The 12,964-nt window shown below is 45.0% G+C and overlaps 1 protein-coding gene across 1 annotated transcript in view; it reads right to left on the reverse strand.

Annotated features, from left to right (window-relative positions):
- Positions 1 to 12,764, reverse strand: part of CTNS (cystinosin, lysosomal cystine transporter) — a gene marked incomplete in the record, with an annotated part of 26,721 nt that extends 13,957 nt beyond the window's left edge. Inside the window, 5 exon segments of the mRNA XM_087702881.1 lie at positions 288 to 391; positions 1,359 to 1,446; positions 3,191 to 3,275; positions 8,438 to 8,521; positions 12,606 to 12,764. Coding sequence (XP_087559007.1) covers positions 288 to 391; positions 1,359 to 1,446; positions 3,191 to 3,275; positions 8,438 to 8,521; positions 12,606 to 12,720 — 476 coding nt within the window.
- Positions 12,765 to 12,964: the final 200 nt, after the last annotated feature.

Genomic DNA, 12,964 nt, shown 5'->3' on the forward strand with positions numbered 1-12,964 from the left:
TCCATTCAATTCTATTCTATAATCTATTCTACTCTATTCTCCATTCTATTCTATTCTCTATTTTATCTTATTCTATTCTGTGTTCCATTCTATTCCATTCCATTCTCTATTCTATTCTGTACTTTATTCCATTCCATTCCATTCCACTCCACTCCACTCCACTCCACTCCACTCCACTCCATTCCATTCTATTCTGAATAGAGAAATTGGAAAAATGGCCATTTAAGTGATATTACATCTGGATGACTAGAATTACCGGCTGAACATGGCTTGGGACAGATGCTTACCCTGTGTTGTGGGATGCGTTCACCTGTAGATATACCGTCACCTGCCCGACCTCTTTAGCTTTCACAAGGAAATGCGCTTCCTTTTGGCCTGCTGCAATTATGACCTGTCAGGGATGGAGACATTAAGTATATGAACTGTCAATGAGAGTCACAGGATGGGGCAGGGGGCCACATGGATGTCAATCCAGCTGTCCTGACCGAGGCTTCCCAAGAGCCTGAAGCAAACTCCTGGTCCCAAAAAAAAACCCTTTTATTCATTGACTGTGAATTCTGCTCCTTCACATCCAGCAAAGTCTCTCATGGGAGGATTCACAGTCACAGACCTTCTCTGGACCTCCGAGGTCCCTTCCAACTCTGCTATTGGATTGTACTGTACTGTAATTGTATTAATGAAAAGGACCAGGGGAGACATGATAGCTGCCTTCCAATATCTCAGGGGCTGCCCCAAAGAAGAGGGAGTCAAACTATTCTCCAAGGCACCTGAGGGTAGAACAAGAAGCAATGGGTGGGAACTAATCAAGGAGAGAAGCAACTTAGAACTGAGGAGAAATTTCCTGACAGTGAGGACAATTAACCAGTAGAACAGAAGTTGCCTCCAGAAGTTGTGAATGCCCCAACACTGGAAGTCTTTAAGAAGATGCTGGATAGCCATTTGTCTGGAACGGTATAGGGTATCCTGCCTAGGCAGGGGGTTGGACTAGAAGACCCCCAAGGTCCCTTCCAACTAGGCCGAGGTGGCGCAGTGGTTAGAGTGCAGTACTGCAGACCACTTCAATTATAGTTTATAGTTAGTTTATAGTTTTATTGATTTGTATGCCGCCCACTCCCGAAGGACTCCGGGCGGCTTACAATAAAACAAGGGATAACAACTGTTATCTGCAGTTCAGCGGTTCTAATCTCACCGGCTCAGGGTTCACTCAGCCTTCCATCCTTCCGAGGTGGGTGAAATGAGGACCCGGATTGTTGTTGGGGGCGATATGCTGACTCTGTAAACCGCTTAGAGAGGGCTGAAAGCCCTATGAAGCGGTATATAAGTCTAACTGCTATTGCTATTGCTATTATTCTACTTACCTGGTCGGGCAACTCAACAATGGTGACATTCTCCTTGGACGTATAGGTCATGTTGAACCTCACCACCAAAGTGTCATTGGGTGGAGCACTGCAGGGACATCAGAAAAGGAAAACGCCACAGATGGGCTGTGAACACATAGCTGGCAGAATTTGCGCCCTCAGCCTTCCCCGGTGCTTTCTAGCCCTGCTGATGGGTCCCGCCCTGCTATCACCCAGCCAGGGTGACATGAAAATTAGGATTGACTGCACGGATAGCATCATCCTGCAAGACACACCCAGTCGGAAAGTCCGAACGGAACGAAGAAAATCAAATTTTTATCATCGGGAGTAACTCCATCCCGAATGACTTGCCTGATTACTGTGTTTCCCTGAAAATAAGACAAAATAAGCGCTTGGCCTTATTTTCGGGGAGGCCTTATTATTTTTGAGGTGCAGGCGGCGGTGAGCGTGGTCCCCTCATGGCTGCTGCGGTGTTGCAATATTTTCGGGGAGGGCTTATTTTAGAGCATGAGCTCAGAAGCCCCGATTGGGCTTATTATCCGGGGAGGTCTTATTTTGGGGAAAACAGGGTAGATAGATATGGATGGCTGGATGGATGGATGGATGATTAGGTAGGTAGGTAGGTAAAAGATAGATAGATAGATAGATAGATAGATAGATAGATAGATAGATAGATAGATAGATAGATAGATATAGATGGATGATTAGATAGGTAGATAAATGATATAGATTGATGGATGGATGGATAGATAGATATATAGATAAATAGATGGGTGATTAGGTAGGTGGGTAAAATAGATGGATAGATAGATAGATAGATAGATAGATAGATAGATAGATAGATAGATAGATAGATAGATAGATAGATAGATAGATAGGTAGGTAGGTAGGTAGGTAGGTAGGTAGGTAGGTAGGTAGGTAGATACATACATACATACATACATACATACATGATAGGTAGGTAGGTAGGTAGGTAGGTAGGTAAAAGATAGATGGATGGATGGATGAATGATTAGGTAGGTAGTTAAGTAAATGATAGATAGATATAGATAGATGGATGATTAGGTAGGTAGGTAGGTAAAAAGATTAGATAGATAGATAGATAGATAGATAGATAGATAGATAGATAGATAGATCAGTGTTTTTCAACCTTTTTTGTGCAAAGGCACACTTTTTTCATGAAAAAAATCACGAGGCACACCACCATTAGAAAATGTTAAAAAAATTAACTCTGTGCCTATATTGACTATATATAAAGTAATTTTCCCACGGCACACCTTACACTATGTCACAGCACACTAGTGTGCCGCGGCACAGTGGTTGAAAAAACACTGAGATACATAGATATAGATAGATGGATGATTAGGTAGGTAGATAAATGATATAGATTGATGGATGGATGGATGGATGGATAGATAGATATAGATAGATGGATGATTAGGTAGGTGGGTAAAATAGACAGACAGAAAGACAGACAGACAGACAGACACATACATACATACATACATAGATGATTAGGTAGGTAGGTAGGTAGGTAGGTAGGTAAAAGATAGATGGATGATGGATGAATGGATGGATAGATACCATGTTTCTCCAAAAATAAGACAGGGTCTTATTTTCTTTTGACCCCCAAAATAAGTGCTTGGCCTTATTTTCGGGGAGGTCTTATTATTTTTGAGGTGCAGGAGGCAGCGAGCGTGGTCACCTCCTGGCTGCTGCTGTGTTGCAATATTTTCGGGGAGGGCTTACTTTCAAGGAAATAGGCTAGCACTTCCTGGCTTTTTCCCCAGGTGTGTTTACCTTGAGGGGGAAGGTGCGAAATATCAGCTTACCGGAAGGTGAGTTTGATTTTTTTCACGCTGTGGTTTTCCAGGGAAACAGCTTCAGGAGCCGAGAAAGCAGGGGGTACATCTTCAACTGGGAAGAAGAAAAAAACGCCATCAGGAATGTTTGGAGTCCCTTTCCATCCCATGTTTACGGTTTTGATTGAGAATATTTTGATTTGACAGAAATGGATGGATAGCCCACATCAAAGGTAAAAGTTCCCCTCGTACATGCGTGCTTGTCATTCCTGACTCTAGGGGGCGGTGCTCATCTCCGTTTCAAAGCCGAAGAACCAGAGCTGTCTGAAGACATCTCTGTGGTTATGTGGCTGGCATGACTCAACGACAAAGGCGCACGGAACGCTGTTTCCTTCCCACCAAAGGTTGTTCCTATTTTTCTACTTACACCTCTACGAGCCGAGGTGGCGCAGTGGTTAAATGCAGCACTGCAAGCTACTTCAGCTGACTGCAGTTCTGCAGTTCGGCTGTTCAAATCTCACCGGCTCAGGGTTGACTCAGCCTTCCATCCTTCCGAGGTGGGTAAAATGAGGACCCGGATTGTTGTTGGGGGCGATATGCTGACTCTGTAAACCGCTTAGAGAGGGCTGAAAGCCCTATGAAGCGGTATATAAGTCTAACTGCTATTGCTATTGCTATGTTTTACCTGCTTTCGAACTGTTAGGTTGGCAGAAGCTGGGACAGGTAACGGGAGCTCCCTCCATTACGCGATGCTAGGGATTTGAACCGTCGAACTGCTGACCTTTCTGATCGACAAGCTCAGTGTCTTAGCCCCTGAGCCACCGCATCCCTGGAACCCACATAATCCAGTCCATTTAAGAGACTGGCACGTGAGCTTCCCTGGATCTAAGATCAAGGCCTGGAAGAGATTTGCCTTTTGGGTATAACACCTCCAATTTTCCACGTCATCCTTCTTTGACTATAGCCTAGGAGTGTCCAACCTTGACAACGTTAAGATCGGGAGACTTCGACTCCCAGAATTCCTCCTGGCTGGTTGAGGAATTCTGGGAGTTGAAGTCCACAAGTCTTAAAGTTGCCAAGTTTGGAGATTCCTGATTCTAGACCAGTGGTTTTCAATGTTGGCAGCTTTAAGATGTGTGGATTTCAACTTCAAATCAAGATGGATGGATTGAAGGAGAGGAAGGAGAGGAAGGAAGGAAGGAAGGAAGGAAGGAAGGAAGGAAGGAAGGAAGGAAGGAGAAGAAGGGAGAAAGGAGAGGAAGGAAGAGAGAGGAAGGAGAGAAAGGAAGGAGAGGAAGGAAGAGAGAGGAAGGAAGGAAGGAAAGAAGAAAGGAGAAGAAGGAAGAAAGGAGAGGAAGGAAGAGAGAGGAAGGAGAGAAAGGAAGGAGAGGAAGGAAGGAGAGGAAGGAAGAGAGAGGAAGGAAGGAAAGAAGGAAGGAGAAGAAGGAAGAAAGGAGAGGAAGGAAGAGAGAGGAAGGAGAGAAAGGAAGGAAGGAGAGGAAGGAAGAGGGAGGAAGGAAGGAAGGAAAGAAGGAAGGAAAGAAGGAAGGAAGAGAAAGGAAGGAGAGAAAAGAAGGAAGGAAGGAGAGGAAGGAAGAGAGAGGAAGGAGAGAAAGGAAGGAGAGGAAGGAAGAGAGAGGAAGGAAGGAAAGAAGGAAGGAAGGAAAGAAGGAAGGAAGGAAAGAAGGAAGGAAGGAGAGGAAGGAAGAGAGAGGAATGAGAGAAAGGAAGGAAGGAGAGGAAGGAAGAGAGAGGAAGGAAGGAAGGAAAGAAGGAAGGAAGGAGAGAAAGGAAGAGAAAGGAAGGAGAGAAAAGAAGGAAGGAAGGAGAGGAAGGAAAAGAGGGAAGGAAGGAAAGAAGGAAGGAGAAGAAGGAAGAAAGGAGAGGAAGAAGAGAGAAGAAGGAGAGAAAGGAAGGAAGGAGAGGAAGGAAGAGGGAGGAAGGAAGAAAAGAAGGAAGGAGAAGAAGGAAGAAAGGAGAGGAAGGAAGGAAGGAAGGAAGGAAGGAAGGAAGGAAGGAAGGAAGGAAGGAAGGAAGGAAGGAAGGAAGGAAGGAAGGTAGGTGTCAATCCTGAAGCTGGCCTGGCTGAAGTTATCTTGGAGCTTTAGTGCTGGCACACTGGGGCTAAGGGATAGGAAAGGGGGGGGTAGAGACAGCAGTGGTTGGGTAGTCAAAATAAAATACTTTCTCTTGGGAACCAAGGACGTTCTCACACCTGGTCGGAGGAAGGAGGAGTGATGTCACCAGACCATCAGACAGCGCCTTGAATGGACCATGTAACTGATTGTTTGGGGTTGAGAGAAAAACTTTTAAGTAGGTGAAAAACCGTGGGACTTTTCAGAGTCAGTTTTCACCAGCTATGTGCCAACATGATGTTTCCAATAAAGCTATTCTTTCAGGAATCTACTTGCCTTGGATTGTTGCTTGAAATGGATTTATTACTTGGAACCATGGCAGAAGGAAGGAGTGGAAGGAAGGGGAAGGAGGGAGGTGATGAGAAAGAAGGAAACAGGGTGGACAGAAGGGAGGGAGAAGGAACCTGCCTCTAGATTTAGGGACATAGTTTAAAAATATCTCATTTGCATCCATGCATGCATAAGTTTCGAGTTTAATGAAATTTGTATGCCGCCCACTCCCATTGGGACTCTGGGCGGCTCACAAGCAAGATAAAAAAGCTTATTTAAAAATTATAAAATAAGAAATACAATATTAAAATTGACACACCATACAACCAGTCCAGTGGGGCTGGATATAATCAACAGCCCCAGGCCTGCCGGAACAGCCAGGTCTTAATGGCTTTACGAAAGGCCGGGAGAGTGGTAAGGGTCTGGATTTCTGTCGTTTTTTTTTCTTTCTTTCAAAATACGTTTATTTCCATTTCCATTTCATTTCATACAATCACATGTATACTGTGCATGACCGGGGCATATAACATTGAATAATAAACACAGCCCTCGCTTTCATAGACCATATCCCCCAAAATACAAACCCAATATGCCACCTTGACCCACCATACACCCTCTTTCACCCCCTCCAACTTACATTCTTCGTTCCAACATTCCCCTCTACTACCTACTTCCCCTCCCCCTCTATCGCTCCTCTCTCCCAATACATTCCCTCCCTTCCTTCTCCTCCTGCCTCCAATCCTCTCTCCCACCCTCGCTACCCCTCTTTCTTCTTTCACTCTACTCCTCCCTTCGGTGTATTTCTATTGTCTATCAATATGTTCAGCTTGTCCTATTTTTACACTAACATTAAAAAGCCACAGTATACAAGTGCAATCATGTGCTTTGAGATCTAAGACGTATTATATTTCCCCCCTCCCCCCTCCCCCTAAAGCCCCAGATTTCTACGGGTAGCTCATTCCACAGGGCTGGCGCAGCCCTCCCCCGAGGGGTCGCCAGCCGGCACTGTCCGGTCGACGGCACTCGGAGGAGGCCCAACCTGTGTGATCTTGTTGGCCGTTGGGAGGTATGTGGCAGGAGGCGGTCTCTCAGATATCCAGGTCCTAAACCATGTTGGGCTTTAAAAGTAACGACTAGCACTTTGAAGCGCGTCCGGAGACCAATGGGGAGCCAGTGCAGCTCGCAGAGGATAGGTGTGACATGGGTGTACCCATTATCGCTCGCGTGGCTGCATTCTGGACCAATTGTAGTCTCCGAACACTCTTCAGGGGCAGCCCCATGTACAGTGCATTACAGTAATCCAGTCTTGAGGTGACGAGGGCATGAGTGACCATTTGAAGTGCCTCCCGGTCCAGGTAGGGCCGCAGCTGGTGCACCAGGCGAACCTGGGCAAAAGCCCCCCTGGTCACAGCCGACAGGTGGTATTCTAATGTCAGCTGCAAATCCAGGAGGACACCTAAGTTGCGGACCTTCTCTGAGGGGTGTAAGATTTCACCCCCCCAGGCTAAGGGATGGAATGTCTGGACCATCCTTGGGAGGCAACATCAATAGCCACTCGGTCTTGTCTGGATTGAGTGCAAGCTTGTTCGCTCCCATCCAGACCCTGACAGCCTCCAGGCACTGGCACATCACTTCCACCGCTTCGCTGAGTTGGCACGGGGCGGAGAGATACAATTGAGTATCGTCCGCGTATTGATGATATTTAATCCCGTGCCGGCGTATGAAGGAAGGAAGGGAAGGAAGGGGAAGGAGGGAGGTGATGAGAAAGAAGGAAACAGGGTAGACAGAAAGAAGGGAGAAGGAACCTGCCTCTAGATTTAGGGACGTAGTTTAAAAATATCCCATTTGCATCCATGCGTGCATAAATAGGGGCAGGTGCTGGAAAGGGAAGACGAGATGAACCTAACCAGCTGGTTTATCTACAGCCGTGTTTTTCCAATATGGCAACTTTAACCTGGGGGGATGCCAACTCCCAGAATCCCCCAGCCAGAATGCTTTAAGATGGGTGAACATCAACTCCCAGAATTCCCCAGCATGCATGCTTTAAGATGGGTGGACTTCCACTCCCAGAATCGCCCAGCCAGAGGGGTGGATTTCAATTCCCAGAATTCCCCAGCCAGCCCGCTTTAAGATGGGTAACTTCCATTACCAGAATTTCCCAGCCAGCCTCTTTTAAGAGGGATGGACTTCAAATCCCAGAATTCCCCAGCATGCATGCTTTAAGAGGGGTGGACTTCCACTCCCAGAATCCCCCAGCCAGCATCCTTTAAGAGGGGTGGACTTCCACTCCCAGAATTCCCCAGCCAGCATCCTTTAAGAGGGGTGGACTTCCACTCCCAGAATTCCCCAGCCAGCGTGCTTTAAGAGAGATGGACTTCCACTCCCAGAATCCCCCAGCCAGCATACTTTAAGAGGGATGGACTTCCACTCCCAAAATTCCGCAGCCAGCATCCTTTAAGAGGGATGGACTTCCACTCCCAGAATCCCCCAGCCAGCATCCTTTAAGATGGGTGGGCTTCCACTCCCAGAATCCCCCAGGCAGCATCCTTTAAGAGGGGTGGACTTCCACTCCCATAATCCCCCAGCATGCATGCTTTAGGATGGGTGGACTTCCACTCCCAGAATACCCCAGCCAGTGTGCTTTAAGAGGGGTGGATTTCAATTCCCAGAATTCCCCAGCCAGCCTGTTTTAAGAAGGATGGAATTCTGCTGGCTGAGAAATTCTGGGGGTTGAAGTCCACACAGCTGAAAGCGGTTAAGTTTGAAAAACTCTAAAGCAGCTGTGAAAAAACAGGAAGCAGATGTTGAAAAGGTTGAAAAAGGAAACCAGAAAGCTCCGAAGTCCTTCCTTTCGCAAGCCAAAGTCACTTACCGGAGGCAGCGAACGAGGCAAAGGATAACAACAGCAGCGCGAAAAGGCCCAGTCTATTCGCCATCATTCCGAAACAGCCGACAGCTGCAAAGGAGAAGGCGAAAGAGGAAATTCTCAGTTTTTCTAAGAAAAACACCAGCATTAAAATAAAAAAAAAAACAGTCACAAAATGCCAAACTCCGATAAAAAAAATACAATTATCACCAAAGCAAATCCTGACAGTTAACGGACAATCATATGATGAACCTATCTGCGTCTGTGGTTTTACAATGGAAAAAAAACATTGCCCTTGTGACGCCTCCCGAATCAGTGGGGACGTTTTTCAACTCTGCGAAGACACTCGAACCTCATCTGAAGATGAGCCCCCCCCCCCCAAAAAAAAAAATGGGATCGCAAAAAGGACCACTCAAACTGCTCAAAACTCAAACCTGAAATAATTTCAGGTCATCCTCGACTTAACCATCATTCAGCCCCATTTTCCGTTGCTCAGACATCAGTTAATTCAACATCAGTTAATTGAATTTTGATTTAACATCAGTTCATTGAATTTTGCCCCGTTTTAAGACTTTTAAACAATTAACTGACTTAACATCAGTTCATTGAATTTTGCCTCATTTTTAGACTTTTCTTGCCACGGTTGTTAAGTGAATCATTGCAGCTGTTCAACCGGTTAAGTGAATCTGTCCTCGTGACGCCTCCCGAATCAGTGGGGAAATTTTTCAACTCTCCGAAGACAATCGAACCTTATCTGAAGATGAGGGACCCCCCACCAAAAATGGGACACTCAAACTGCTCAAAACTCAAAACCAAAACAATTTCGGGTACTCCTCGACTTACGACTGTAATTCAGCCCCAAATTTACATTGCTCAGTCAGTGAGTCATCGGTTGATTTGAGTTTTGCCCCATTTTACGACTTTCCTTGCCATGGTTGTTAAGTGAATCATTGCAGCTCTTCAACCGGTGAAGTGAATCTGCCTTCTTTTACAAACCCCATGGACGTCGCTTGCCGGAAGGTTGCAAAATCAGGTCACGTGACCTCGGGGAGGAAGGAAAAGAGGGAGGGAGGGAAGGAAGAAAGGAAGGAAGGAAGGAAGGAAAAGATGGAAGAAAGAAGAAGAAAGGAGGAAGGGTTTTTGGCTTGACTAATTGGACTAGAAGACCTCCAAGGTCCCTTCCAAAGCTGTTATCCTGCATTCTGTACAAAAGACCTCTGACCAGATTGGATTAAGAAGGTTTTGTTATTTTATACCAGCAAAAGGCAAAAGTATTGACCAAATGTGAACCACTAATCTTGTGAGAGAAATCACATCTGGGTTGATTGACAGAATGTAAAGGGGGAAAAAACTTTTTGTATAAATATCTGAAATAACTTTTATTTTAGGGCACCTCTGCAGAAATAAACAGCTAAAATAATTGCCTTTCTCGTGCCAATGAAAAGTCAATCATCCAGACCAATGGTTATCTAAAGAAAGATTAAATTAGGGCCACTGGACCAAACTTTTAACAAAGTTTTGCCACGATTTAACCTTTTATTTAAATTGCCTTCCTCATTCCTATGTGATTTACTATCCATTCATGCTGGGAAAACAGAACTCATCTGACACTCCCGTCAACAGCTGTTTCAATGGTTTTGTTAATAGATAACTAAAGGGGGGGAAAACATTTACTTTTCTCTTAATCAGTACAATAAATCTCATCTTCTGAATTCTCACTTAAGACTCAGCTCAGTATATAGCTGTATACAGCAATATTTTTAATTAGATAAATGTTTAAATGATATTAAATAAAATACCAATAAGACTCCACATGATGTGTGTGTATATACAGTGAATTCGATAAACAACTAAATAAAACAGGTGGAGATATTGGATATACATATTATGTATTCTATTCCTTGCCCCCTTTTTTTCTTTGCTGTTTGTTTCTGGTTTTATCCAAGTAACAAAAATAAAAATGTTTACTACTACAGAAGAAAGAAACCAGTTTGTCTGCCAAGCAGGAAGCAAGTTACTCATTTGAGAAAAAAAATGCCTGAAAACATTTTCGCTGTCGTTAACAAACTGTTCCTAACTTTAAAAAAAATTGTAAGCGGTAAATCCTACAGAAGGTGCTCTTGCTGTCATTATTGCTATAGTTAGTTGTTTATTATTATTTCTTTTATTCATTAAGCATGAAACTCAGTCAAGTGCACATTTAAAGATGTGTCGCAAATATCATTGACTGGTGCTAATGGTTGATATGGTTCGCTGCCAGCGTCCAAGGTATCAACCAAGGACCTTCTTAAAATACATGATGTTCTGAGTAGCGCAGTTTTTTGCACTTCTGCTGGTGTTATTGCACGAAGCTACATTATATTATTATACAATTGTATCACAGCGGCCAGTTGTTTCGCCGGATTTGGCATTGGTTACTAGTCGGGCCCCATCCAGGGTCCTAGGACGTCGTAACGTATTTTCGTAATATGCGTGCAGATCCAAGCAGTGCGGCTTTTTGCATTTGACTGATGGTGATTTTGTCAATTTTTAACTGTTTTAAATGTAATTCCAGTGCTTTTGGAGTAGCACCCAGCGTGCCAATTACCACTGGAATTACCACTGCTGGTTTGTGCCATAGTCGTTGAATTTCAATTTTTAAGTCCTGGTATCTTGCGATTTTTTCATGTTCCTTCTCGGCGACCCTGCTATCACCTGGTATTGCGATGTCTATGATTGTGACCTTATTTTTCTCAACCAGTGTGATGTCTGGTGTATTATGCGCCAGTATTTTGTCTGTTTGTATGCGGAAATCCCACAAGATATTGACCATCTGATTTTCGGTGACTTTTTCAGGCTGATGTTCCCACCAGTTTGTTGCTGTTTTAATATTATAATTTTTGCACAAATTCCAATGGATCATTTGTGCTACTGAATTGTGCCGCAATTTATAATAAGTCTGCGCGATTTTTTTTACAGCAGCTGAGTATGTGATCAACAGTTTCGTCAGCTTCTTTGCAAAGTCTGCATTTGGCATCATCAGAGGATTTTTCGATTTTGGCCTTAATGGCATTTGTGCGGATAGCTTGTTCTTGCTCAGCCAGGATTAGTGACTCTGTTTCTTTCTTTAATGTGCCTGCTGTTAACCATAACCAAGTTTGTTCACTGTCCACTTTATCTTTTATTTTTTCCAGAAATTGGCCATGCAGTGCTTTGTTCTGCCAACTCTCCATTCTTGATTTTATCACATCTTTTCTGTATTCTTGTTTCGTCTGTTGGGCCTTCAGTAGATTTTTGTTCTTTACTTCGATTAATAGATGTTCTTGACTTTCTTTTAAGTAATCAGCCAGTGCATGTTTTTCTTCTTCAACTGTTTGCTTCACTTATAATAATGGCATTTGTGCGGATAACTTGTTGTTGTTGTTGTTGTTGTTGTTGTTGTTGTTGTTGTTATTCATTAAACATGAAACTCAATCAACTGAACATTCAAAAATGCATCACAAATACATCAGCATCATCATTATCATTATTATTATTAATTCATTAAACATGAAACTCAGTCAACTGAACATTTAAAAACGTATCACAAATATTATTGACAAATATTATGATTATCATTATGATAATGTCCCTCAGGTTGGGGTCCTGAGCTACAAATCCCACTGTCCACACCACAAACGATGGGAACTGTAGTCCAAAAGCATATGGGTCGCCTTTGGGCTCCATTTCCCACCCCAAACACCCCCAGGAATCTCGGTATCCAAGAAGCCATGAACTCTGCACATGCTCAGGGGCACCACCGCTCAAGAAGGGCAGATGTTCTATTGGGGAGGGGGCTTCCTAACCAGAACGGGCACAAAATGTCTACGATTAATGGGGTGGGGTGTCATCATTTTTCGCCCCTATCCTCCTGGGGCTCCGGACTACAACTCCCATCGTACAGGAGGGCGCCCAGTTGGAGAAGGGTCTGGTAGACAGACCGAGGGGTATGGTGGGGGGTCTTACTCTTCCCAAAACCACAATCCCCGTCATGCATCGCGGTCGCTAACCGTCGAAGCTCGCGATGGGGCTTCGCGGGGCACGCTGGGAGCGGTAGTCCTCACTCCCACTCCGACCGGTCTCTCCGTCCCGCTCACATTAAGCCCCGGGGCTTCGTCTCCGTTCCCCGCCGCCTCTCGAGGGACCGTCCACTTACCCGGAGGAGCAGCGCCGCTGCTCCATCCCGCGAACATGACTCTCCGCCCCGTCCCCATCACTCCGTTCTTGCCGTTGCTCACGAGATCGGCGCTATATAATGACGGGACGGGCATCCCCTTTCCCTCTCGCTTGCCGTAGCGCCCATCTTGGGTGGGTAAACGGCTGGCCGTTTCCGTGGCAACCAGTCCCGGTGCGCGTGCGCATGAAGGCTCCCTGCGCCTTCCCAGTTTAACGATGATGTTAAAAGGGTAAGAGCGTTAAGACACGCCCAACATGGCGACGGGAGTCTTAGTCCGCCATACTGGGTGTGACGAAGCCGTTTATGCAGCACAGATACGATGGTGACCTCTTCAAGAT

This window comes from Thamnophis sirtalis, unplaced genomic scaffold, assembly GCF_051295495.1.
Source record: "Thamnophis sirtalis isolate CommonGarterSnake01/CBP01778 unplaced genomic scaffold, rThaSir2_p1.2 scaffold_17, whole genome shotgun sequence".
Taxonomy (NCBI): Eukaryota; Metazoa; Chordata; class Lepidosauria; order Squamata; family Natricidae; genus Thamnophis; species Thamnophis sirtalis.